The sequence below is a fragment of the Panicum virgatum genome, chromosome 8K (assembly GCF_016808335.1).
Source record: "Panicum virgatum strain AP13 chromosome 8K, P.virgatum_v5, whole genome shotgun sequence".
NCBI lineage: Eukaryota > Viridiplantae > Streptophyta > Magnoliopsida > Poales > Poaceae > Panicum > Panicum virgatum.
This window is the reverse complement of record NC_053143.1, coordinates 9,800,548-9,827,699: the sequence shown is the minus strand read 5'-3', so window position 1 is coordinate 9,827,699 and position 27,152 is coordinate 9,800,548. Positions and strand designations below refer to the sequence as shown.

General features: G+C 44.6%; 2 protein-coding genes across 3 annotated transcripts; both read right to left on the bottom strand.

Moving 5' to 3' along the window:
- Positions 1 to 2,454: 2,454 nt before the first annotated feature.
- LOC120645417 (disease resistance protein RPM1-like) lies at positions 2,455 to 5,256 on the bottom strand. Its single transcript, XM_039922203.1, has one exon. It carries the CDS (start codon positions 5,254 to 5,256, stop codon positions 2,455 to 2,457), a length of 2,802 nt encoding a protein of 933 aa, XP_039778137.1.
- An 11,080-nt stretch (positions 5,257 to 16,336) lies between these two features.
- LOC120643865 (UPF0481 protein At3g47200-like) lies at positions 16,337 to 18,368 on the bottom strand. Of its 2 annotated transcripts, none has more exons than XM_039920350.1 (2): positions 18,182 to 18,368; positions 16,337 to 18,057 (listed from the first exon to the last, which is right to left on the bottom strand). In XM_039920350.1, the coding sequence occupies exons 1-2, from the start codon at positions 18,200 to 18,202 to the stop codon at positions 16,450 to 16,452; spliced, it is 1,629 nt and encodes a 542-aa protein (XP_039776284.1). In that variant the 5' UTR covers positions 18,203 to 18,368; the 3' UTR covers positions 16,337 to 16,449. The 2 variants fall into 2 exon arrangements, with proteins under 2 accessions (XP_039776284.1, XP_039776285.1); XM_039920351.1 differs by having other exon boundaries at positions 18,135 to 18,297.
- Positions 18,369 to 27,152: the final 8,784 nt, after the last annotated feature.

The window sequence follows — 27,152 nt, the reverse complement described above, 5'->3', positions numbered from 1 at the left end:
TCCATAGGTGGTTCCTTAACCTGCACATGATGTCCCCATCACATGCAACTGGGTATTTAAAGTTAAGACCAAAGCTGATGGATCAATTGAACGATACAAAGCTCGTCTAGTTGCTCGAGGTTTTTAGCAATCTTATGGACGTGACTATGAGGAGACCATTGCTCATGTTGCTCATATGACTACTGTTCAAGCTCTCATTGCTATGGCTGCCATTCGCTCATGGCACATCTCCCAACTAGATGTTAAAAATGCTTTTCTTCATGGTGATCTACATAAAGAAGTCTATATGCAACCACCCCCAGGTGTTAAGGTACCAAATGGTTATGTTTGTCACATTCATCGTGCTCTTTATGGCTTAAAGCAAGCACCTCATGCATGGTTTGAATGATTTGCTTCAGTTGTTAAAGCTGCTGGTTTTACTCCTAGTGATCATGATCTTGCACTATTTGTCCATCTTTCTGAGCGTGGACGCAGACTACTTTTACTCTATGTAAATGATATGCTGATTACTGTGATGATAATGAATATATTGCCTTTGTAAAAACATGCCTTCATAAACAATTCATCATGATGTCAGATCTCAGTCCTTTGAGGTACTTTCTTGGCATAGAAGTCACAATGACATCTCATAGCTATTATCTGTCACAACAGAGATATCTTCAAAACTTAATAGCTCGATCTGGCCTCTCTGATACTTGAACTGCCACAACACCTATGGAGCTTAATCTTCAGCTATAGCCCAATGATGGTACACCTCTTTCTGATCCTTCCGGATATTGTCATATTGTTGGTAGTCTTGTCTATCTTACTATAACAAGACCTAACATTGCTCATGCTATAAACATTCTTAGTCAATTTGTTGGTGCCCCCACATCAGTTCACTATGCACATCTGCTTCGTGTTCTAAGGTATTTTCGAGGGACAACAACACAACGACTATTTTATGCCAAGTGAAGTCCACTTCAGCTGCATGCTTACTCTGAGTGCTATTCAAATAGCAAAAAATCCAATCAAGCATGAGCTAACCAAACATATTGGTGTTGATGCATCAATTATTAGACCTCATTGCCAATAGTCCACAATTAATCTCGAATATATCTCATCTGAGCTTCAAGTGGCAGACTTCTTCACCAAGCCTCAAACAAAGGAACATCATCATTTTTATCTTCTCGAACTCAATGGGTCTGATTCTTAAACAACATTCACCTTGAGTTTGAGAGGGGGTGGGGGTGGGGGGGGGGGGGGTTCAACACTAAAATATATACTTGTACATAGTTAGTCCGGCCCATAATGCCCATGACCCAAATTCCTGATGTACACATGTATATGTATCTGAACTCTGTTTCTAGAATACTCGGTTCATCTTGGTAAAGTTACAAACATAATAAATAACTAACTCGCCGATAGAAATAGAAAAGAGGCTAAAGAAACCTGCTTGGGCATATGGAAATGCTGCATCCCAAGCATTGTCAAGGCACCAACATAGCTGCATAGGAGTCAACAACAACTACGGTATCGGATCTATAACTCAATCCAATAGACTAACTGATGGATGAGGGTTGCCCCCACCTTATTTATTTGTTAATATCTCCCACTATCAACTTTTGATGTAGGACGGAGCCTAACACAGGCAAAATGATGCCAGTTTATCAAACTGGAAGGATAATATAAAAGGTAACCTCCAACTACAAAGTATGCCATGTTCATTGAAACAAAAGTATATGTATCAGGTTCGACCGGATGAAAATTAAAGACTCTGCAAGTTTATTACAGATCTTGTAGATGCTCCAAACACATAGAGGACAACAAGCAAAGATCATTCCTTCCACTCACCTAATGTGCATACTCTTACAGATTTAGCGAATCCAAAATTGAATAATTACGCAACTTCTATTACACCTACTACCTACCATATTTTAAAAAAAATTATTCAAAAAAAGGTTTTTTTTAAACATGAATTGCTAGACCTGAGGGGGCCTCAGATGCTGAGTATGTTGGCAACTCCCAGATAATGAGAAAGAGAGAGTTGTTCTCCTCCTTCCTTGTTTCCAGTGCAGTTTTGATGCCATCCTGATTGCTACCTTCTCGTCGATGGACGCCAACCTCTACCAGCAGCATAATCTTCACATGCGTAGCTCCTTTTGTTTTTCATCTATTATCTGTAAATTTATTTTACACAAAAGTTAGTCTAATGACAAATAAAAATAAGAGCAGACACCTCTCCTACTTTAAGTCTTTAATCACTGTACTTAAATAAATTCATCTGCTACTTGATAACATAACACAAGTTGGAAGAAAGATAAAAGGTGCAAATGGCCCCGTTAACTAGTCTTGCTCATATTCTCTGCTATGAGAAAGAAGTAACTACTGACAATGGAAAATTAGAAGAAACTGAAATACTGATACGTGAACAACAGCATCAACCAAAATAAAAATATAAGAAACCAGTCTTACTTACCTCTGAGAATGGCGGCATCTTTGCCAGCGAATTCTTTCCCACGTGTTGTCCTTAGTTGATTTAACACTAACCCTTCTAATGTGGCTAATCTTCACATGTAATTCATCGCAATCATTTGCTTCCTGCCTCAGCTTCTGTATAAGCTCCTGTGCAGTGTCGTACACATACAAATCCTCAAGGGATGTAAGGTACTCAATGCCGTGAGGGAGGTGCTTCAGTTCTGGGCAATCCAAGAACCATAGCTTGACAAGTTTTTTCAGTCCACCCTCCTCGATCTCGACTCGGCTGAGCTGCGGAGCACCCCAGATTCCCAGCTTTTGAAGTGCAGGAAACGACAGCGCAGAGAAGTGCAGCTTCTTCCCATCATAAGCATTACCAAGTTCAAGAAAACATAAACCATGTAACACCGCGAGGCTAGAAAATGAGTCTTCATCATCAAGTCTAGAGAATAGCAGAGACAACCGAGTGAGGTTGTGGAGGTGCGACCAAGACGAGAGGATCTGAAGCATCCTTTTCTTTTCCAGCTGCCCTATCAATTCAAGTTTAGAAAGAGTTTCAGGTAACTGTAGTTCTTCCAACTGTAACACTTCATTTTCATTTGATGCTACAATTGAGAGGCTGACAAGATGGCTCATGTTCGTGATAGCATTGCACAAGCTCAAGGAGTGCTCACTGGTCACATCGGTAATTGTAAATGTTCTTAGCTCCGTCAAAGCTGCAACATCATGTAGAGTCTCTAAGCTTGCTTTGACACTTTGCAGAGCACGCAGTTCAGTCAAGTTCATCATGCCCCTAGGCACCTCAACTCCACCGACACGTGCTAGATTTCCTTCTGCGAGCCTTGCATTTGCATACAGGAACCTGAGCTTCTTTAGTTGTGTTACAGCCTGTGGTAATGAGAGCAGAGCAGTACCAAAAGCATCTAGTACTTCTAAGTTTTGTAGCCTTCCTACTGCCTCAGGTATAATCTCAACTCCTGTATGTCTAAGACCCAAAAACCGTAGATTAAACAAGCTGAAGACCTCATCAGGCAGCATGTTGATTGTAGTACCTTGCAAATCCAGTGTTGATAGCAGAGATGAAGATGAAAGGATAGGCCTCAACAAATCAATATCAATATAGCTCATGAAAGCATGGATTGCTCGGATATGGGTTGCACCAGATTGACTCAGCATTGCAATATCGGCGGTGCGTTGTATCGACAGTCGACGCGTGATGCCTATACAAGATGTTCCCGAGCCGTCGTAAATTTTACAAAAACATTCTTTCTCTGCCTTGTCTAGGGCAATAGAGCGAACAACATCGTGCATTCGGCAACATTTCACTCGCCCAAACTCATTCGTCTTCACGACTTGTAGTAGGCTTCGGTTGACAAGTTCATTTAAGTACCCCTCTGCCACTTGCTCCAGTGTTTTGTTCTCTTTTTCCTTGATGAATCCGGCAGTAATCCAGTGCCTAATTAACCTCCTCCTCTTAATTTGATAATCCTCTGGAAACATTGCACAATGTAAGAAGCAATTCTTTAATTCATATGGAAGGTCTTCCAAGCTCACTTTTAGAATCATGTCAACACCTGGAATCACATTTTTCGTTGACTGCAACTGTAACTCCTCGTACATATTCTTCCATGCTGCGTAGGTTGGAGGTTTGCAAGACAGTAATCGGCCTATGCAAGCAATAGCAAGAGGCAAGCCTTCACACTTTTGCAAGAACTTTGCAGGCAAATCCTGTAACTCCAATGGGCACCTTTTGCCGACATCATCCCGAAAAGCTACATTGCAAAATAGCTTCCAAGAGAGATTTTCCTCTAGTGGTTCCAACTTAATTGTGCAGTTACTAGTCGCTAATGATGCAACTTCATACTTTCTTGATGTGAGAACAAACCTGCTCATGCAATTTGTCGGAAAGACATCCATGATATTAATCCATGAATCCTTTTCCCAAACATCGTCCAAGACTAGTAAGTACCTTTTACCTTTAAGATAGCTGCAGATGACCTCAACTAGCCTTATCAGTTCCATGTTCCTGGCATCACCTGAGATGCCGAACTCTCTAGCAATGTTTGCCAGCAAGTCAGCAACTTTGCAGCTCTTTGACACTGTTACCCATGCAGCACTGTCAAAATCCTCCTTCACAGCCTTGTAGACCTGATGAACCAGAGTAGTTTTGCCGGCTCCACCCATTCCCCAAACCGTGACGATTCTGTTTCTCTTTTCGTCCAGATCACCAACTAGCCAGTGTGTCAGCTTCTCAACATTATCCTCTATACCCACAAGGTCTTCTTCCCTCGCAAAACACGTAGTTTGATTAGTATATCTGACATGACAATCGTAGCCTCCAACGTTTCTCTCCATCATCCCTGGCATAGCATAACGGTTCCTCCTCCTAATAGCGTCTTCAAGCTCGTTGTTGATGCTGCGGAGCTCAAGAGACAGACGGCTCCAGATGCTCACAAGCCTGATCCTCTTCCTCACCTCGGTTGAAAATGCTCGACGACAGTGCTTGTCATCCTCAAGCTTGTAGGTGAACTCATCGACAACATCTTCGATCCGGAAAGCCAGGTGCCGGATCTTGCTGACAAAGATGCCGGTTGTCTCGTTGGTCTCCTTGAACTTCTCCGAGTCATGTAGGTAGGCGTTGATGCTCTCCAACTCCTCCTTGGCTTTGCAGATCTCACCAACGAGACCTGTGAGTTCAGAAGCTTCCTTGGAAAGCTGGGACACGCCATAGGATACTGCCTTGTTCGTTAAGGCCGCACCGAGCTTGCCGATCAGAGCCCCGACAACGCCGTCCGCCATGGTGGATTTGTTCCTTTTGCTCGAGAGCTTAGGAGTTAAGTGTAGCTGCCAAACACCAATTTCAGAAACCGAATGCAATTTTTCTACTGGATTTTTGCTGAACAAATAACAATACGAACTCTGAAATGAACAATACTGAACAAAGTTTGAAATACTGACATTAATTCGGTGGAGGGTCACCTGGAGGATACTGGAGTTGAAGAAAGCAACCACACGTTGCAGACTGGGGGTCGTTGATGCTGCACAGAGGAGACTGAATCCAGGTCCCTTCAGCTTCAAAATGGGCAGCCTGTGTAAGTGAAACTGTGAAAGCACAGGACTATGTTAGACGCGACAAATCAGACCGGCATCTTTTGGTTACATATGGGGAGAAACCAAAGGTAAATGTCTGCAAGGATGCGGCACAAACAAAGCTTAACTGAAAAAAAAATTCTGACCAATGCAATGTGCCCCATATTCCGGGTGCATTTGCGGCAAAAACAAAGTTACTTCATGTAAATGGATGGGTGTGTTACTTCTGAGCAGCGACCCTGGAGGGAACAGAGTATGTTTTACATACCATTTTTTTTAGAAAAGGAAAACTTTAATAATTTAAAGTTTGATACATCGAGGTGATACATCGCCTTGAAATGTTCCCGTCCTCTGTCCTAACGACACACAACCCTACAAAAAAGTTTTTGATAGAAGCCAAGCACATTAATAGCTGTCAATCCTAAGACTAGACTGTCACTCATGCACCCGGACAAAAAAGTCCTTGGCCACTTGGGCCAAAAAATGCGACGCCGCCACAAGGGTGTCCTGCGAAGAGGGCCGTTGTAGGATAGCCCATGTTCGTAACCAATATGTAGTCGCGAAGATAACCTGCAAGAAAGAATGTTTTTTGTTATCAAATACCACTGCATTTCTGCTGTGCCAAACAGACCAGCAAAGGGCTGCATCACTTACAAGGACAAGTGGTTTGTAATCTTTTGGTATACCTTTCAACCAGTTTCTAAATATATTAGATATACTACTTGGTTTAGACAAACCCCAAGCCGCATAGACCGAGGCCCATACCAGCCGTGTAACGTGACAATGAAAGAACAGATGTTGTATTGTCTCATCTTCATGAAAAAAGCAACATTGTTGGCTCCCTTGCCAATTACGTCTTGCCAGGTTGTCTTTTGTAAGTATGACTCCCTATTTTAGGTACCATAGAAAGATCTTGATCTTGAGTGGGATTTTAAGTTTTCAAAGCTTTTTGTTTGTATTTGGGATATTATGATGTATTAGTCCGAGGAATGTGATTTTACTGGAAAAACACCTGCTTGATCTAGATTCCATTTGAAATCATCCCGTTCGTGGTTAAGTGTAATATTAGCTAGGCGTGCATCAAGATTATTCCACATTACTAATTTGCTACCAATTAGATCTCTACACCAAGATAGATTGGGGGTACCTGAACTCAGTACCTCAGCCACCGTATCCCGTTTTTTGCGAACTATGTTATAAAGTTGTGGGTATTGTTCGTGAAGGGATCTATTAGCTAACCATGCATCTTCCCAAAATCTTATCTGAGACCTATCTTTAATGATGAAGGTGCCGAATTTTAAGAAGTTTGCTTTGACTTTCATTAGGCATGCCCAGAAATGTGAATCCTCACTCTTCCATTGGACTTGTACTAAAGGTTTATTCCCTAAGTACTTATTGTGTAGGATTTGCTGCCATGTACCGTCTGTCATTAGAAGACGATATAGCCACTTACTGAGCAGAGCAATGTTTTTAAGCTCTAGGTTATGTATTCCTAGTCCACCCTGATCCTTAGGTTGGCACAGAATACTCCACTTTGCCAAACGGTATTTTCTTTTGTTCTCGTCACTTAGCCAGAAGAATCTAGACCGAAAGTAATCCAGCTTTTTATGAACCCCTTTCGGGATTTCAAAGAAGGAATCTTGTACATGGGAAGACTGCTAAGGGCCGAATTGATGAGTGTCAATCTGCCTCCAGTTGAAAGATTTTTCTCTTTCCAACTACTGAGACGTTGCTCAAATCGTTCTTGGATCCTAACCCAATCATTATTAGAAAGCTTCCTATAGTGGATCGGAATGCCTAAGTATCTGAATGGGAAGTTGCCTGAGTGGCAATCAAATAGTTCTATGTAATGGTTTTCGTAGTTCTTAGCTTAGCCAAAGCAGAAAATTTCACTTTTGTGAAAATTAATTTTAAGACTAGATAACTGCTCAAAAGCGCAAAGGATGTTCTTCATGTTTTGAGCTTGTTCCAAATTGTGATCCATGAATAGTATTGTTCCATCAGCGTACTATAGGATAGAAAGCCCACCATCGATTAGGTGTGGCACCACTCCATGTACCTGATCATTGGCTTTGGCTCTATTGATGAGGAGTGTGAGCATATCTGCTACTATATTAAATAGGATGGGTGAAAGCGGATCTCCCTGTCTCAGCCCTTTCTTCGTTTGAAAGTAAGGACCAATCTCATCATTGACGTTAATCGCCACGCTGCCGCCTGAGATGAACGACTTAATCTACTCAATCCATTTGGGTGAAAAGCCTTTCAACCGAAGCGTTTGCAATAAGAAGTTCCATTTTACTTTATCATAGGCCTTTTCGAAATCTATTTTGAAGATAACCCCACTCAGATTCTTTCGATGTAACTCATGTATGGTTTCGTGTAGAACTACGACTCCCTCTAAAATGTTCCGGCCACGCATAAAAGTTGTTTGTGTAGGGCTGATAAGGTGGTCTGCCACTGAATTAATATGGCATGTGGCCACTTTTGTGAATGTCTTAAAGCTGACATTCAGTAGGCAGATGGGTCTGTATTGTTGGATTGTATTTGCTTCTCGGGTTTTAGGCAATAAGGTTATGACACCAAAATTGAGACTGAATAAAGGCAGGTCACCAGAGTGTAGATCATGGAACATGTTCATCAGGTCACCTTTGATGACTTCCCAAAAATTCTGGTAGAACTCAGCAGGGAAGCCATCCGAGCCTAGTGCTTTGTTGTGTTCCATGTTAAAAATCGCTTCCCGGCGTTTTCTGGTTGACTGACTTGAGGGATATCATCCCTCCTATTATTCAGGCTGAAGTGGTTGTCCTCCGGTGGTCCAAATAGGTCTTTATAGAACTTGGTGATATACTCTTTGAGGTTTTGTTGACCCTCTATTCCCCCCTCATGTTCCATTGAGAAAATGCGCTTCTTTCGATGTTTGCCATTAGCAATCATCTAGAAGTATCTAGTATTATTATCCCCCAGAAGAACATCAGTTGCTTTGGCTCGTTGATAAAACCTAAGCTCTTCTTCCCGTAGAAGTTTTATTAGGTCATCACGAGCAGTCTCCAACTGGTCTCTCTCTCCTTGAGATAGATTTCTTATTTCAGCTTGAGTGTCTAGGTTAGTCACAACTCACAACCTTTTGTAGGTTTTCCTTTTGGGCTTTATACACCCCATGTTGATGGCGTGCCCATCCCCGCAGGTGCTTTCTAAGTGCCTCCATTTTTCTATTCCAACGTTGAACCGTATTTTGCCCCACAACCGGTTGAATCCAGATTTCTTTGACTTTTTCTTTAAAGTCCTCATGAGACAACCAACTGAGTTCTATCTTGAACTGTTTAGGATGTCCCGAAAAAGCTGGATCACCAGTCTCTAAAAACAGCGGAGTGTGATCTGATACCCCTCTATCTAAAGCGTGTACCGTTACCAATGGATATTTGAGTTCCCATTCAGTTGTCATCAAAACCATGTCGAGTTTTTCATAGGTAGGATCTGTTAGAGAGTTTGCCCAGGTGAATTGTCGACCTGTCAACTCTATCTCCTGAAGATCAAAACTATCTATGACAACATTGAATAGGAATGGCCATCGGGGATTAAAGTTATCTTTGTTTTTTTCTTTGTTGTGTCTCATGATATTAAAATCTCCTCCGATTAAGGTTGGCAATGTATTCTGTTGACAGGTGCGAACAAGCTCGAACAAAAAGGCTGATTTAAAACCCTCCTGTGCCTGGCCGTAGACTGCCATTGGAATCCCTTTGAAATCATCTTGTTTGTTGTGGAGATGGAATTTTATGAAAAATTCACCCCCAGAAGAATGCCACCCGAACGCCCTCTTGGCGGTAGACAATGCCAAACGAAATCCGCACCTCCCGAAAGTCGGTTAAGGTTGGCTCTAGACATATCTTGTTTCCTGGTCTCCATGACGGCGACACTGATAGCTTCTGATATATACCGGTATTTAGCCAAGTCTGATAGACCTCTGCTATTCCAATAGAAGCCTTTCATGGGGAAATTCCTTTTTTTAGTTTTTTTTGCTCTCTTTCGAGCCTTCTCCTTTTTCGATGATGATTTAGATTTACGACCAGATACCTTAAGGTCACATATTTTACCAAGGTCCAAGTCATCCAAATCAACATCTGTTATGTCTTTCACTAAGCGGGAAAGAAGACAACTGTCATCTTCAGAGTCCTCCCCATCGCTTAAAGAAAAGGGATTAACTTCACCACTACCAGCCATACCGGCTTTTGTTGAACTTTGATTTTGTCTATTTCAATATGTTTCAACGCATTGTAGGAAACTTTAATTGTCTTTGGAGTGCTACCCATAAAAATTCCCATCGAATTTAAATTTGAAGTACAGGTATCAATTGGTGACTTACCTGTATTTTTAGGCGTGTTGGGACCTTTCTATGGAGTTGCCACCGAGCTGTCTAAGTTCCTTTCCGCAGCTCTTCTTGTGTCCTTATCCATCACTAGCTCGTCCGCGGTAGAAATTCCATCTGCAGAATACGAGTTGTTAGTCCGCGCACTCCGACATTTCCCATCAATAAAAACTGAACCAATCTCATCACTAGACTGGTCATTACCTGCCATGTTGTTGGTTGGAGTCGAAACCACAGTCGTGGGCGCCTCTTGTGACTGACCAAACTCCATCCGAACAAGCGACATATTCCTTTGTGTAGTTGGTCCGGCTGTATTAGGCGGTGTTCCAACTGCATCCAATATGGTTTGTGATTTCAGTCTATCTTGGTTTTGAAACGACAGCATTGATGGGGAGCACTCACCTTGTATAGTAGATGCCCTGATGGTGGAGACCTGTGGCTTGCTCTTCCGAGCATCGGCCGATGTCGACTTCTCCTCCATCTCTCTTGTCGCTGCCAGCTTGTCGAGGGGGCCAGACTGAGAGAGCATGGCAGTAGCCATCTTCTTTTGTGCCGCAGCTCTCTGTGGTGAACCCGCAGGGTCAGCCACTAGGGGCGCCGCCCCTGTGTCAGATCAGCTGCTCTCTCCATTGCCAGGCAGGAGTCCCCCATTCGCCCTACAACATTAGCTCCCGCGTTGGTCAGAGACTCCTACGCCCACTGGCGTGTTGACAGGGGCGAAGCCAGACAATTGTGCCACCGGGGTCGGCTCCATTAGGACGCCGGGGTCGAATGCAGAGATCTACAGTAGTTTACGTGGAGTTTCACAGATTTCGTCGGGGTCGCGGGACCCCGATGAGCTCACGTAGCTCCGCCACTGCGTGTTGACCACCTCAGCCGGCTGCTCAACTGCATCAGAGAGAAGACATTGCGATATATCAGAAATATCACAACTAGAATCTGATGAAAAAAAGGGATGATATTTACCAAAAATATTCCCATGACCCGGCCTGAAACCACCTTTTGGTACAGTAACCGCTATCTTGGACAATTTTGTAATACCATCAAACACAACCGGCTTCCTTGGGGGACACATACGATGGTTTCCCATAGGAGTGACTGCAATCATGCACTGCATTGGGGCAGGACCAGATCCTACAATGTTTGTCTGATGTAAACTGCTTGCAGGCTGACTGGCACTCTTCAATTTCTTAGCTGAAGCATCCCTATCTTTATCCTCAGCGCTACCATTACCATCCCCGAAATTATCAAAATCCATGGGGTCATCATTTTCTGGCGGAAGCGTTGCTGGCAAGAATAGTTCATCTTCTTGTGTAAAGGTAACATGGTACCCTTGTGTACCAAAGACCAAGTCAGTAGTATGCGGGAGCTGGCGCTTATCAAGCATCCCAACTTTGACTCTGATCACACCCTTCTTCCTATAGGTCAGCATATCCACTTCCAGAGTTGCTCCGATCACGGTCCCAACAGCCCAGAAGACTAAGTAGTGCCATTGTGCCTATATGCATGTGGCACCCCGGTAATATGAACCCAGACCTCCTCTAGCTCATACGTAGGCGCAATATCCTGATCATTTTGCCAGACTGACACTGTGAGTGTGACACCATGATTTTTCAGCTGAAAACTAATGTCAACCATACTCTGCAGCGATTCATCACTAGGAAAAGCCACCAAAAAGGAATTTTCATCATGCACTAAAGCCTCCCACTTGCAGTCTGTTCTGGTGATACAGGTAAGTTCAGACTGAACCACCTCTGCTGTGATGTGCCCCCAGTGATAGTGACCAATCCCGTGGGTGACGGATCCGGTGTCTCGAGCTTGTAATCCACGTCTGTAATTCTGATGAAAGCAAACTCCTTCTTCCCCGACCCAAAGAAAGATGCATTTGGTTTCGGCATCTTCAGAATTGGACATTTGGCCGACAAATGAGAATTCTTCTTGTTGCAAATGAGACAGTCGAGATTTGCCTTGCAATTCTCATTAACATGTCCACTACTCTTGCAGCGGAAGCAGAAGGATATCTTCTTCTTTAGCGCACCCTGCTCTAGTTGCAGCTGATCACGCTCAGTCCCTTGTTGACTGGACTCGGCCTTGCCAGAAGGAAGAATCGGCACATACTGCTATTGGGTTGATTTCCCACTGGCCGAGAAGTTTGCTGATGCAAAAACTCCCCCCCCCCCCTCCCCACCCCCGCCGCGACCAGGGTGTGAGCCGCGACCGGCTGGAGCACCATGCCCAGCCTGCAACAGACCTCCCTCGCAGCCATGGTCACGACCGCATCCAGCTTGCTGTTGGTTGGTCCTCGAGTGAGATTGGAAGCCGCCGCCTCCAAAATCGCCTTGACCACGACCGTCGCGGCGGCCCATGTTTGGTCCCCGACCCCTGCCACGGTCGACCTGTCGAGGGTACGGCGGCATCGGCGCCGACGATTTCCGCACGACGTCCGCGAAGGAGGCGCGTTGCTCCCCCCTGGCAGCTGGCGCTGGCGTTGCAGCGGTCAGAGCCTGCGTAGTACGCGCTAGGGTTTGTGACGGTGGCACGGGAAAGTCCCGCACAGGCTGCAGGACGTTTTGTGTAGATGGGGCTCTCGTAAGGCACCTGGGCCCGTTCGGAATCAGGTCCCAGATGGACCGGCCAAATCCCCGGGCATTCACGATCAGGTCCTCGTACGGGAGAAATCACGTGATTTGACACTCAATTCGCATATCTTTCGAAATGTAATTCTCCGCACGCGAATTCTTTCGATTCGAGGGTTTTCATCCATTTTTCTCAATTCCATTTATTATTCTTCTCGTTTTCATTTTACATCCCCCTGAAAAGACCAGATTGCCCCTGTTTGCACCGTGAGGATCCAATCGGCCTGGCCATGCTTCCCGTGCCTTCGTTCTTTCTTCCTCCCCGCTCTGTCAGGAAGAGATTCAATCCCTATGCTCTGCTTCTCCCCCACCGCGCGAATCAGCTGTGACCCAACGCAGATGGCGAGGCAAAAGAGATGATCGCGAACCACAGTTGGAGCGCGAGAGCCGCGCTCGCGGGAGGGAGAGGAGGAGGAAGCCGCCCGGTACGGCGAGGCCCCGCGGCACGGGTGAGGACGCGAAAGCTGAGGTGGCGAATGGGAATCAGTGGCGTCCAGATTGAGGCGGCCGTGAGCTGACCGCCCCACAGCGCCGCGGGCACGGGGAGGAGGCTGGCCGCGGTGGGAGCCGCGCTTTGCCGGCCGTGTGCGGGAGCTGAGAAGCCGCGGGACGGGCTCCGCCGGCCGCTGGCAGGTGGGTGCCGCGCTTCGCCGGCCGCAGGTGGTAGCTGCGGGGCGGGCTCCGCCGCCCGTGGGCAGGAGCGAGCTGCGCTCCACCGGCCGCGGGCGGGAGCGAGCACAGCCCAAATGTTCTCGTCAGCAGCGCGGGCGGCAGAGGCGAGGCGAGCTTTGGCGGCAGCTGCGGAGGCGAACTCCGTCGGCCGCACGGGCGGGATGGAGCTGAGCAGCGCCACGCTCCGCCGACAGACAGACAAGAGGAGGGAGAAAGAACGAACGCCAGGCCGATTCCTCACGGTGAAGGTGAAGGGATAAGGTTAGGGGCAATCTGGTCTTTTCAGGGGGTGTGTAAATTGAAAATGAGAAAAATAATGAGTGAAATTGAGAAAAAAGAACGAAAACCCTTGAATCGAAAGAATTCGCGTGCGGAGGTTTATATTTCGAAAGGTCTGCGAACTGAGTGTCAAATTGCGTGAGGCGCGCAGATTGAGTGTCAAATATCGAAATTTCTCCCTCGCACAGCGGCCGAACCTGATTCGGAAGGCGCTTCCTTGAGCTCTCTGGAAATAACGCCTCCAACGTTAGCACCGGTGGTCTACGTTTAGGAATTGGGCCTTTCCAAGGGCGCGTCACGAAGCCTTTCTTTCGAATATCAGGATTCGATGTAACCCTTCTCTTAGACGGTGGTGAAAAATGCTTTGAACTTTGTGGTGAAGAAGGTTCCGACGAAGCACATTGTCTGTGTTCCGGCTGCCTTCCCACCGACGGGCATTCATTTTCCCACCATCGTGTTCCTTTTGGGAAACCCACTTCCGACCAAAAATTTTCAACAAGACTCTCTTCTTTGAAACGTGAGGACTTTTTCTTATCGAAAATGTATTCTCGTGCCTCTTCGGATGAGTATCCCGCCATGATACAATCACTGTAGGCCTCATCATCCGCAAGGTTGAGCACAGCTTGATCACTAGAACCTTCGGAAAGAGCCGCCTCGCCGACCTCGGCAACAGCGCCGGCCTCCGCCGAACCTGCAGGATCAGTACAAACCTCCATGATGGCCGGAGCAAGAGTGAGGCGGTGCCGGTGCTTGCGTCCTCCGGCTACTTGCGACAGTCCAGGCGATGAAACCTCCATTGGTGAACCCTGCAACATCAGAATCCTCACCGTGTGAAGTGAATGATGAAGGAGATCGAAAGCGACGGGCCGGAAGTAGACGCTAATCGTCTCGATCGCCAGTGTGCTGGAACCAAGTCCGACACGAGATCTGCCGGCCTGATGCAGGACGAGGAAGGAGCGCGCAACTTCCAAGAGGGAGACGAGCGCCAGCACGAGGCTACCCGCTGGAACTTGCTCTGTTTTGGGAAAGCAGAGTAGCATGCCGGAGCCTCCTGCTCTGTTTTTGTTTTGGGGAAGCAGAGTAGCAGGCAGATACAGAGCAGCCTCGCCTTTCGCCTTTCGCCTTTCGGTTACCCGATGAGCAGTAGAACTTATCCGTGCACCCTGACAACTAGACAGGAATTTTTTTTTGACTTGTGGATTTAATCCCACCCGACCCTCTCAAATCCCTTTCAATCCTCTTGCAACCCAACAAAGCGGACTGCAGCCTAAGCGGTCGACGGAGCAAAGGGGATCAATGTTCACTACTGTGGAGCACTGTAGCAGTACTGGTCATCGGTACTGCTTACCACTGTAGTATCACTGTAGCAATCCATCTGGTCCGTTCATTGGGGGAATGGATGGCTCAGATCGCGTGTAGTCGCCAGTAGCGACTGCAGCCGATCTCCATCGCAACAAAGCCTCATAGTGATTTCTGAGATGATCATGGCTGATGTCATCTCACCGGTAGCCTCCACTCCCTCCATAATACATAAAACTATATTTTTTTAGATTAAGGACTATTCAGCCTTAACCTCTCACAGCTGAGAGGATACAACTAAAAGATATATATGCAGTATGTAGACCGCTTGGCAAATGCTTAGTGATTAAATCTTTAGTCCTTAGCATATTTTTAAGAGTATTAGTGCTAGGTTAGCTGTTGAGTAAGTCCAAGAGCAAGGTGTTGTGCCTTGTGAACTGGTTATAAAGTGAACCACAACTGTATCTTGTGTGCTTGCTTCCTTGGAGTCTTGGTGGCTCGCCGGCATGTCTTCGACCCTCTGGCTTTATGTGGAGCGGTGTCGACGGCTTTGTGTGGGTGACGTGGAGACCCCATTCTTCGTGAAGAAGCTCCTTAGTGGAAAGCGGGACCAAGTTGACCGAAAAATTGCGTAAGCCTTGGTGGCATTGACTTTGTGGTAAGTCAAGGTGTCTGTCAGATCCGGGGCAGCGGGACTGCTCACAGATGTAGAATATTCTAGAATAAGAGATAATACATGGAATATACCTTACCACTACTGTAACTACTTGAACAACAGTAGGAATAGTTGATGCACAAAGAAACTATTCGACCTTGTTGAAGTGTGACTCTAGTAGTACTCGGTTAGAACTCTCCATGTAACCATATCCCCCCAGACTATATAATGGCGGGCAGGAACCCCTCAAAACAGACAATACATGTCGAACAACATCTAAGGCAATACAAGCCATCACACAGGACATAGGGTATTACGCTCCGGCGGCCTGAACCTGTCTAAATTTTTGTGTTCCTTGCACCATCGCGTTCTGATCCCGATGAGTCCCTGTCTATAATCTATCTCCTCGGGGTATACCTCGGAGAGTTTGGCGGCTAAACACCGACAGTTGGCCAGCTAGGGGTCGAACCTACGGCCTTCTGCTTAGAAAACAGAAGAGACTTGATGGCCGAGAAGTAATACATAAGTTTATGTGCGAACTAGTTGGAGCCATAGGTTAAGATTTTAAGTTGCTCAATTCACCCATTCCCTCTCTTAGGCTACGAGCATCCGATCACTTTCATGTACCAACACATCTTATTTCAAGTGTCGGTTTAACCGGTCGCACCGGGTCTTCTTCACTTTGCCTCCAGTTGCATTGACTAATGCACCGACACTCTTAATTTTCATGTGTTGGTTTAACCGGTGCCTTGTTTTGTGCTGAACATATCCAATTCGATATTTAAAGTGAAGACCCCTTAAACTAATAGCCCATGAGCACACTAGTTAATATAATAGATTTAAAGTGAAGATCGAGAGGACATAGATGAAGAAACTCGGACAGTGTGTTTGTGCTGCTCCAATCAATGCAGCTTACAGAGCTTTTATTCAAATCAAAATGAGTAGTACGTACTAACTAGTTAAACAACTTGGCCACTGCAGTACTGCATCGATCTGCATCAGTTGTTGTGGATGAGTGAGAGGAGCGCCTTGTACAAATTAATCAGCGCAGCAATGGTAGTCGCCGTCGCGATCATAATAGACACCACCGCGCCGACGGTCTTCCAGTTGTTGTAAACCCATCTGTATGGTGTGGTGATGACGCGCCTCTTGTGTTTGTACTCCTCGATGCCTGCCATAACTTCGGCGAAACGTCTTCCGTAGTCGGGGAGGTGCTTCTTAAGGGTGTTGAAGAAGGCAAGCGTGTCATCGTCGCTGTCGGCCCCGTGCAGGAGGCCCATCGACCGGAGTTTGCGCACGTCCTCGCTTCGAACCATGAAGAAGGCGAGGAGCGCGAGGTAGGAGCAGACGGCGGTGTTACCGGGTGGGTCACCGAACCTTGAGGCTGAGCAAACCTCGAACGCCGCCATGTTGACGAGCCAAGACGCTGTTGCGTCGCTCAGGGACAGCGGCGCCAGGGTGATTCGGCTGAAGAAGAGCCATCCTTCCTCCAAGCCCATGTCCGAGATCGCCTCCGTCTTGTTGGCCGTCAGCTTGATGCCGATCTCTTGAAGCTCCCTGGGAGAAATCGCCGAGACGACCACTTGGCGATTCCCTGCTTGTTGGGTTGCTGTTGATGAGGTGGATGGTGGTTGTGTGCCATCTCGGTTGATGAGTGGATCCTGCAGAGCATTTTCAACATCACCACCATCATCAACACTAGCCGTACCTCCTCCCGGTTCTGCTGCTCGGTGGATGCTCTTGTTAGGCTCTTCGATTTTGTGCAACCGTAGGAGCGCAAGCAGATGTGGCGGCGGGTTCTTTTCATCATCCCACTCATAAAGCTCGAGCTCGGAAGACTCGCGGATCTTGAATGAGCTCGCCATGGCCGCGACGAAATGCTGCACAGACCCCTTGAGCCACAGGTCACTCCCAAGATCCATGAGGACACGGATCACCCGCCACGGCACCTGGTTCTCCAGCAGCATGACGTCGTTGTTGATGCGGTGCCGGTTGCCGAAGAGGAAGCGTCGCATGGACTCGTTCACCTCGTCGTCAGCAGCTTCTTCTCCGCCGTAGGATCTGACATAAGCCTCCATGTACAGCAGCAGGAAGCAAGCATCGCAGATGATCATCTCTGCAAATCGGGCGCTGTCCTTGGTCACGCTCATACCTTCTCCGGTTTCGTCAGCGAAGTAGCTGCCGCGGGCGTCGTTCACGGCGAGCACGACCGCCTTGGTGGCATCGTCGAGGCCATCCAGCGCGAGGTTTTCACCACTGCCCTTGCTCTGGCACAAGTAGTAGTAGGCAGCGGCGTTCTTCACCGCCTGCTCGAGTTTCTGGCTGCGCTCCCACAAGTAGCGGGCAGCGGCCTTCTTCACCGCCTCCATCTTCTCAAGGTGCTCCTTGCCGTGGTGGTACGGGCCGATGGCGACGAATGTCGGGACGACCATGAACTTGTATCCTCTGCTGATGATCTCGCGAAGCCCTGGAGGGAACCTGTGGATCATCGTGTCCATCTTGCTGGAATTGTACTCTTCATTGAACTTGTTCGATGCCTCGCGCGCCTGAACCTGGAACATCTTCGCTGCTTCCACCAGCTCCTTGTCCATCGAAATAGCTACGGCCTGATGGCAAGCAGGCAGAGGCAGCATGTAATCATGAATTAGGATGAGGAATATGCAGAAATTAAAGTAAGAGTTACCACAGCTCAGTAATGGATGATTGAAATAATCGGACCCAAAGTTAAACCTTCTCTGTTGATTGATTCATCTGCTCCCTGAACCGGATCCGATTGGCTTTGAAACCGCACTGCTAGCAGCTAGCTTCTCACCGCTAGTGTCGGGAGATGATCCAAGTGGACATAAAGCTGCTGCCCCTTGCTAGCTGTATATATAGTTGTTTTCTCAGAATTTGCGGTTCAAGTACTCCGTTCCAAATTACCAAATTAAAGATCCTTTAGCCTTTGTTGTCATCAGCCGATATGACGTACTCATTGTGACCACATCTAACCTCCTCGATTGTAGCCAATATTTTATTGCAAATAATTCCGACAACCTCCGGAAAAAAAGAGCATTTACTTATTATAGAGATTGTGCGATTTGACTCTTTTCTTTTTCTTTTTTTTAGCCCTACCTACATCTCATTCTTACGAGAAAGATAGGGGGGTTCGCATAGACAGAAGAAAATTTGTAAACGAAAACCACGCTTGGGGAAGGTGAGGTGAACTAACGATTTCTTCCGTCATGTATCCTCGATTGATGTGGCCTCAGATGCTTCAATTGTAGATTGGAGTATTTGAGCGAAAGGTTACACGTACAGGATAGGCTCATCCTGGAATGTAGAGCGTTCTGAGATTTTGCAGACAGATTATGGAGATAGAAAAAAGTGCATGTATCCCTCACCAATGCATTGTTCAGTTATCAATTGCTTAGTTTTCAGGTGCCCGCACCAAAATTAAGAAGATTAGCATGCCTTTTTTACTCCCCCATCCTGCCGTAATTGATTTCTTTACAAAACTAGCATTAAAACAAAGGAGACTAGCATGTCTTTTTGTCCAAATGATCTTATCATGCCTTACATTTGGGTACAAATTTAAATCCTCCAATGTCTTACATTCCAGAACGGGGGTAGTAGCCAGATTGGTCAAAAAGATACTCCCTCCATCCCAAGTTATAAGGCATGGTCAAATTTGGCACAGTCTTCAGTAATAATATTTGATTCTTAATGTCGCCTATAACATAATGTTTGTAGCAACAAAATTATAGTTATATGAAACTATTTTAAAATATAAATACAATGATATGATTATTATAAGACAAAGTTTTATTATACAAGATTAATCGTAGGTCAAAATTTTTAAAGTTTGAATCTTAAATTACGTGTGTATCGTGTATTCTGGGACGGAGGGAGTAGAGGCAAGTCCAGTAGACCAAATGGTCAGTTGGTAGAAGCTTGCATGTGGAGGAATCTTTTCTTGATTTGAATCTAAAAAATGTGATATCTCATGAACCGTAGATGTGATTTCAGATCCGTTTGAAGCACGTTGTTGAAAAAAATATACCGAACAAAATGAGATCCATGAACGTTATATTTCAACAGTTTTTCAAATAATATGTAATTGCAACTATATGCACTCTGAATTGCAACAACAACAATGCTATATATATATATATATATATATATGACACCGCTATTCGATACCCAGGGTATAGAATAGCTTATTCTGTACCCGAAGCAACCCACCCCACCGTCCCGTGGAGGCGTGGAGCCGAGGCACGCGGGTTCCGTCCGGTTTTCCACGGATCCGCTCGTTGGTTTTTCCTCCCCACGTCGCGGTTTTCCTTCCCCAAGATCAAAGCTCGGAACCGCTCGCTGGTGTTCGCAGAGGCCGGACAGGATCTGGCAATCGCCGGCGTCGCTGCCAGAAACTCCCTCCCCGGCACTTCACGCGAGCGCTGGTGCCCCTGCATTCCAGGCAATCAGCCAGATGTGGTGGAGACCAAGCAATCCTGACCTCTCCCGGCCTTTGCCCGCCAGCGCCAGGCGGAGAGCACGACGCTGGCTGCCGTCGTTCATCAAGTACCTCGCGTCGACGGTTCTGCCATCCGAGCGCCCCGTGGCCGGAACCTGCGTCCTCATCTTTAGCTCGACAAGAGGTATGGTAAAATCCATCTGTTGCCCTGTCTGGATGAAGCCTGATGCAAGCACACGTCCTCTTCTCCTTGTTTCTTGGTCTGAATCGATTGTAAAAACAGGCATTGAGTCCCTCGCTGGAGTACGACGATCCCTCGCTTCCGCGGAGCCACGAGGATAAATGTTTGCGTCTCTAAAAGCAGTCAGCAGCATGCTAGATTAAGTAAGAACATTATTTGCCCGCTCGCTAGTAGCATCTTATGATACCCATCTCCGTGTATACACATCACTGAAATTATATTCAAGTCTACTAATAAGCAATGCTACTAGATGGAATTTACGATTCACATGTTTTTCATTTGAGGGTTAGTATACCAAGGAAAATAATAGTAATATCAGTAATCATAACTTTTTGTTACTAATAAACAATCATTATTGTTGATCGTAGAAGATAGCAAACCAGTCAAACATGTCGAGCCGAGCACGATTCCATACCATCGTCGTCACAGCATACGGCACCGGCCGGTGCGTCACCTAAAGCGCCGCAGCATGCGACTGGATGTGGGGCACGACGTTAGAAAACCGGAGCCTGGCGCGCGCCCGGATGACGGAGCCGCGGAGGGCGACTGTGCGGCTCGGGTACAGAATGTTTATTCTATACCCAGAGAGTAAAATAGAGCTACTATATATATATATCAAGGTGCATTCTGTGTACAAAATGCACTTATACCCTGCAGTTGCAACTGAGAGACTACATCAATTGCAACTGGAACTAATTGCAACTGGATGCGAACACATTGCAACTAGCCACGAGCCGGTTGCAACTCAGACCGACCTGGTTGCAACTGGACACGAACCAATTGCAACTCAGACTGATGCCGATTGCAACTGGATACAAACTGGTTGCAACTCAGACAGATCCGGTTGCAACTGACGTAAACTGGTTGCAACTCGGACTGACCCGATTGCAAGTGGACGCGAACCGGTTGCAATTGGACACAACCCAGTTGCAACTAGAATGGTCAAAGCAGTTGCAACTTACCATAACACTATATATATATATATATATATATATATATATATATATATATATATATATATATATATATATATATATATATATACACTCGATAGAGGAAAAATGTTGATCTTAATTGTGGACTTTCCCTGTCATTGGACTGGAAACCATCTATCCTATAGGTTGATCTTAATTGTGAGACAGATAGTCTCTGCCGTTGGGCTGGAAATTACCTATCCAAACTCCTTTGTCTTCGTATAAGATGTCTTGGCTAGTGAGGTCGCTTACTACTTCTGACAGGTCTTTAGCCTCTTGTAGCAGCGAAAATCATACGAGATCCGACGATTATGCAAAAGACCTTGGTCTCTTGAGTTCACACATGATTAGTTTAGCATTGTAGCCTTGGATCCCACGAACATGGCTTGGTCACTTCGAAGTCATTTTCAACATGCTACACCAGGTCAGAAATGCATGCCAGTAAACGTGAAGTCCGCTTGATGGACGCTCATCAACCACCCAAATTAATTAGCTAGGTTATCAATCAAGTACAACAATGCATTGCAGTGAAGTCCTATATGTTTATATGACCTCCAATGCAAAGTCTCATCGTTAACAATAATTTTAGACTAACTCTATAACTCTATCTACTATATACATATAAACTCGATTCAAAATGGGTCAAACTACTACAATTAATGTAAAAGTTTGTGCCACGCCCGATCCACCCCAGTGGACCCTAAACTCATTCAATCACTTATGACTGGGTCGTTACTCTGAAACCTTTTAGCTAGCAAAGGGGCGGCATCATAATAAGCTTTATATATGTCCACTTGCATTGGATGGTCTCTGAACTCTAATGAATCATGCACAATATATAATTACAGCACGTGATCCGATCGATATTAATTAGCAAGGTTTAGTGAAGTGCACTTCTATACATATATATAAATCTATACGACTCCATTGCAAGTCTCCATTGGACTGACTCTCTACGACTCTATCTGTAACTATAAAACACAGTATTTCAGGAATCAGAGAGTAGTTGAATCAACCCAACAGTTTTAACTCAAGAAATTTGTATTTAAATCAGAGTAGTTGAATCTACCCAACAGTATTTCAGTTTTAAATCAGAGTAGTTGAATCTACCATGATGGCCTTCCGCATCGACGTCGTGAGGGGCCTAGTACTTGCATTGTAATCGCGACAGAAAAAAAAGATTGCTCATTACATTTCTAGTACTTGTGATTGTGGCATTTCTATATCTGTAAATACTATTATGTCTAAATAACTTAATTACATGATTGCCAGTTACTTTTAGTTATTTTCATAAATTATTCTAACTCCAATGCCACTAATGAACGTATAGTAGTATATAACTTGGATATGCGTAGCAATTATGAAAGATTATATAGTAACAAACAATTAAAAATAGGATTTGAAAAAAAGGAGGAAAGCACTTTGATACCGGTTGGAAAGGCCAACCGGCATCAAAGGTGCTTCCAGCTTCCATTAGCATGGCAGCCTCTTTGGTACCTGTTGGCCATTTCAACCAGCACCGGGTCATTTATCCGGTCTCGTAGTACTGGTTTTCAAACAGGTACCTAAGCCCATTTTCAACCGGTGTTGATGGGCTGTTTTATGGTAGTATCATCATTATCTTGCTACGCACCAAAGTGAACAGCCTCTGATGGAGCTAGTACCAAAGGTACACTTCAACACTAGGTCATTTACCCGGTCTCGTAGTTCTAGTTTGAAAACCGGTGCCTAAGCCCATTTTCAACCGGTGTTGATGGGTTGTTTTCTGGTAGTGTCATATTATCTTGCTATGCACCAGAGTGAATAGCCTCTTATCGGGCTAGTACATCAGCACATGAGTATAGTTTAGTATCATAGCCTTGGATCCCGCAATCATGGCTTAGTCTCTTGAGTTCACACTTTGAAGTCATTTTCAACTTGCTACACCAACTATACCAGGTCAGACATGCATGCATGCTAGTGCACGTGAAGTCTGCTTGATGGACGCTCATCAACCTCCAATATGTTTATATGACCTCCAATGCATAGTCTCGTCGTTAACAATAATCTTAGACTAACTTGATAACTCTATCTATAATATACATATACTGATTCAATCACTTATGACCGAGTCATCGCTACTCTGAAACCTTCTAGCTAGCAAAGGGGCGGCATCATCAGCTTTATATATGTCCACTTGCACTGGATGGTCTCTCAACTCTTATCAATCATGCACAATATAAAATTACAGCACGTGAAGTATGCTTGATGAACGCTCATCAACCACACCCGATCGATATTAGTTAGCAAGGTTTAGTGAAGCGCACTCCTATACATATATATAATTTTATATGACTCCATTGCAAGTCTCCATAATAAAAATCTTGGAGTGACTCTACAACTCTATCAATAACTATAAAACACAACATTTCCAGAATCAGAGTAGTTGACTCAACCCAACAGTTTTAAATCAAGAAATTAGACTATTACAAAAATTACGCTACTCTGAAACCTTTAGCTAGCAAAGGGCCGGCATCATCAGCTTTATGTATGTCCACTTGCATTGATTCTCTCTGAACTCTGATCAATAGTGCATAATATATAATTACACCACGTGAAGCCTGCTTGATGAACGCTCATCAACCACATCCGATCGATATTAATTATCAAGGTCTAGTGAAGTCCTATACAAATATATATTTTTATTTATACGACTAGCAAGTCTCCGTAATAACAATCTTGGACTGACTCTCTACAACTATATCTATAACTACAAAACACAATATTTCATGAATCAGAGTAGTTGAATCAACCCAACAGTTTTAAATCAAGAAATTAGCTCATCGATTGCGCCACTCATGGCTACATCATTAAATCCACACCAAACTATTTTCCTGCGGATACGTAGAACATCAAGACACTAGACATTAATTAATTTTCACAAGTATAGCCTCAAGATAATTCTAGAAATTGCACTACTACAAAAAATAATTTTGTGAGACTGAGACAAACATCAACAGAGGTGGGTACATCTCGTGACCACCTCCATTAATGGTCAGCGGAGCACCATGAAAAATCCCACCTCCGAAAATCATCAATTAACGGAGATGGCGGACAGTTAGTTGCCTCCATAACTCGATTTTGGAGGCAGGCATCTTAATACGACTGTCTCTTTTAGTTGATGATTTTCAAAGACGGTCGTTCTAAGTATCTGTCTCCTAATATTTATTTCTAGAGATGGGTACCTTAAGATGTACGTCTCTATAAATTGATATATCAGAAAAAAAGTGTAACTTTTTTATGTGAACTCGGATGTAAACAAACTTTATTTGAAAATTGTAGCTCTCTACATGATATAAAACTTTATAGTTAACAAGATTTCGAATTAAAACTTTTTTGTTCCAAAATATTGTTGTAAATTCACAAATTTTAAAACTTAATTATAATTTAAATTATCAAACAATTTCAGATGTTAGTATAGTCTATATGAAAGTTATAGCATTCGATACAGTCTACAAGTTTGTAGTTGAAAAGTTTTTTTTTGTTTGAAGTCGTTTAGAGTCCTAATTATGTGTTCTAAGTTTATAGATTTTGAAATTCAAAATTTACAATTTATAAACGACCTGGAATGTTTACATAATTAATACCAAAGTTGTAGTGTGCGCCATGATCTACATGTTTGCTAGAGATAAATTTTTATTTGAAGTTTTTTAGAGTCTCAAATATTTATTTTAAATTCACATATTTTGATATTCAAATTTTTGAATTTTTCAAACAATCTTGACAAGATTTAAAACTCTATAGCTAAAAGTATTTTCATTTGAGTAGCCAAAGTATTCAATATAATTATGAAATGTTGAAAATGATAGCATATTGTATATAGACATAAATGAGTGTGCAGTTTAGTGTTAGAGAGGAGACAGTGCTAAATATTGGGGTCGTGGATTTGATTCCCTGAAGTGGCAAATTTTTTGGTTTTGGGCTTTTTTTGGAGACCATCGATGGAGGCAGACATGTTAAGGCGCTCACATCCATAAGGGCCATTAACGCAAGCGGCTAGACTTAGGCAGGCGCCTGGCCCGCCTCCATTGACCTAAAAGGCCCTTCACTGAAAACATTCCAAGTAGTAATGTTGATTTCTTTGTCATGTTCCTCTCCACATATATACTATCGCTCACTCACATCTCTGTTCGAGCCTAGAGAGGTAGCACGGTATTGGGTGGGCACAAATCTGGAAATAGCCATTGAGTCCTCTTCAGTGCTTTGATCATTCTAGCGGCTCTGCTGACAACCGGGAAGAATCTTCAGTGCCTAAGTACTTGAAACCAAACATCTCTCTCCTCTGCAGCAGCTAGATCCTCCGTTGCATCCATTGAGCACTACTGATGCAACAATAACCTTTAGGTTCTTAAAACAATGGATCAGTTGGACTAGCTCGAGTACTTGATCCGCCTAGCTGATGGCTCTTCATACCACTTGAGTACAGCCTCTGGAGCTTGATCAAGTGTCCCAGACAGTGTCACAGTGCTGGCTCTTGGTTTCTAATATAAAACAAGTGGTCTTTCTAATTAGGCAAACTACTCGGGAAAAGGCACTCTTTATAGCTTTCTTCCCTGCCTCATCTCAACTGAATATTGGCACCCCTAACTACATCAATCTCTACTTTGCTCGCATAGGGTACCAAGTGGAACAGATGTCGAAACAGATCAAAGTGGGGTTCAAAGCCAAGAAAAGCTTCACAAAAGTAGACAAAGACAAATATTTGAAGAACAGAATTGGGATCCAAGTGTTGGATTTGGACTCCCTAATAATATAGCAGACCCCGAAGAAAATTGCAGGCCGGCATGCCAAGCCGTGTTTGATGAAAGACCCGAAAAAAAGACAATTTCAAAGGTCATCTCGTTTGGGACGAATTCCGTTCTAGCTGGATGCCAGTGGACTACTTCTCTCCTTTGCAGAAAGCCCTCATCAACTAGATGTTGTAGATCAGATTCCGAGCAATTACTTTACGTCCAAGAGGAAGATTTTTCTGCAGGCTCTTTATCCTCCCGCTTACGCTTCTCGCCATGATCGATGGCCTTTGTCTTGCACATCCTGAATGTCACAAGCGGCTTTGAACGCATAGGCTCGGTGCTTTGGGGAAGGTTGAGGAGATAGATGAAGGAGCAAGGTGAGAGATTGGGGTTCGAAAGCAATGCAGATTAGCACTTGCTGATGTGGTGGCACTAGAGCAGAGGAGGATTTACCAACTGTATACTGAAAATAGGATTTACCCTAGGTCACTGCATGGTTAATTATAACCACCAGGAGGGCAATTTGGCAATTTTCTGGAAGTCGAAACATTTTCTATGGGATAAGATTTGTTTTTGAGTGGTAATTGCAGATTTTATTTCGAGAAGCTATTTGTTTAACCATTTTTTAGGGATTTTATCTCGAGAAAAGGGGCTTTCAAATTCCTAATCAAATAACCCAAGTTAACCATCAAAACAAACTGATGACAGTAGTTAGATGTATGCCACGACATTTTGGACACTTTTCTCCAAATTCGGGATTTGGATTCAAGACTCGGGGGCTACGTAGTTTGTTTTTCAAATTTATTTGGAAGATAAAGATTTAAATTCAAGATGGACCCTCAGCCTGATTCATCAATTCAACCTAAGACTCGGGGGCTACTTCATATAGAATTCATCGTATCCCATATATGAAGATTATTTTTGAAGACTGGAAACCCACTCGTGCAGGAGCACCACGAAGTCTCGGTACAACCAAGGAAATACTCGGAAGATATGTTCTAGGCGAAGTTCAAGGGACTCGAAGACGGCTTCAGAAGTACTCGGAGCCCGCACTACTTGGCTACGAAGAGCACAGGAACTTGGTAGGCCCGGGGCCACAAGATACCCGACATTGCATAGATCTGTACGGAATAAGGGATGGGACATATCCCATAATCTGACATCATGTAATATACTCGTATACGAGTAAGACTAATCGGTATAGAAGGAAACTACACAAGTAGTACTAGTGAACAACTTTTAGGCTAATACTGATCTAGAG

What these genes read in the sequence shown, in the direction of transcription:
- LOC120645417 (XM_039922203.1), bottom strand. Translation starts at nt 5,256, where the DNA reads ATGGCGGACGGCGTTGTCGGGGCTCTGATCGGCAAGCTCGGTGCGGCC.
- LOC120643865 (XM_039920350.1), bottom strand. Translation starts at nt 18,202, where the DNA reads ATGAATCAATCAACAGAGAAG. An exon ending in TGAATCAATCAACAGAGAAG is followed by an intron (nt 18,058 to 18,181) that starts GTTTAACTTTGG and finishes GCTTGCCATCAG; the next exon opens with GCCGTAGCTATTTCGATGGA.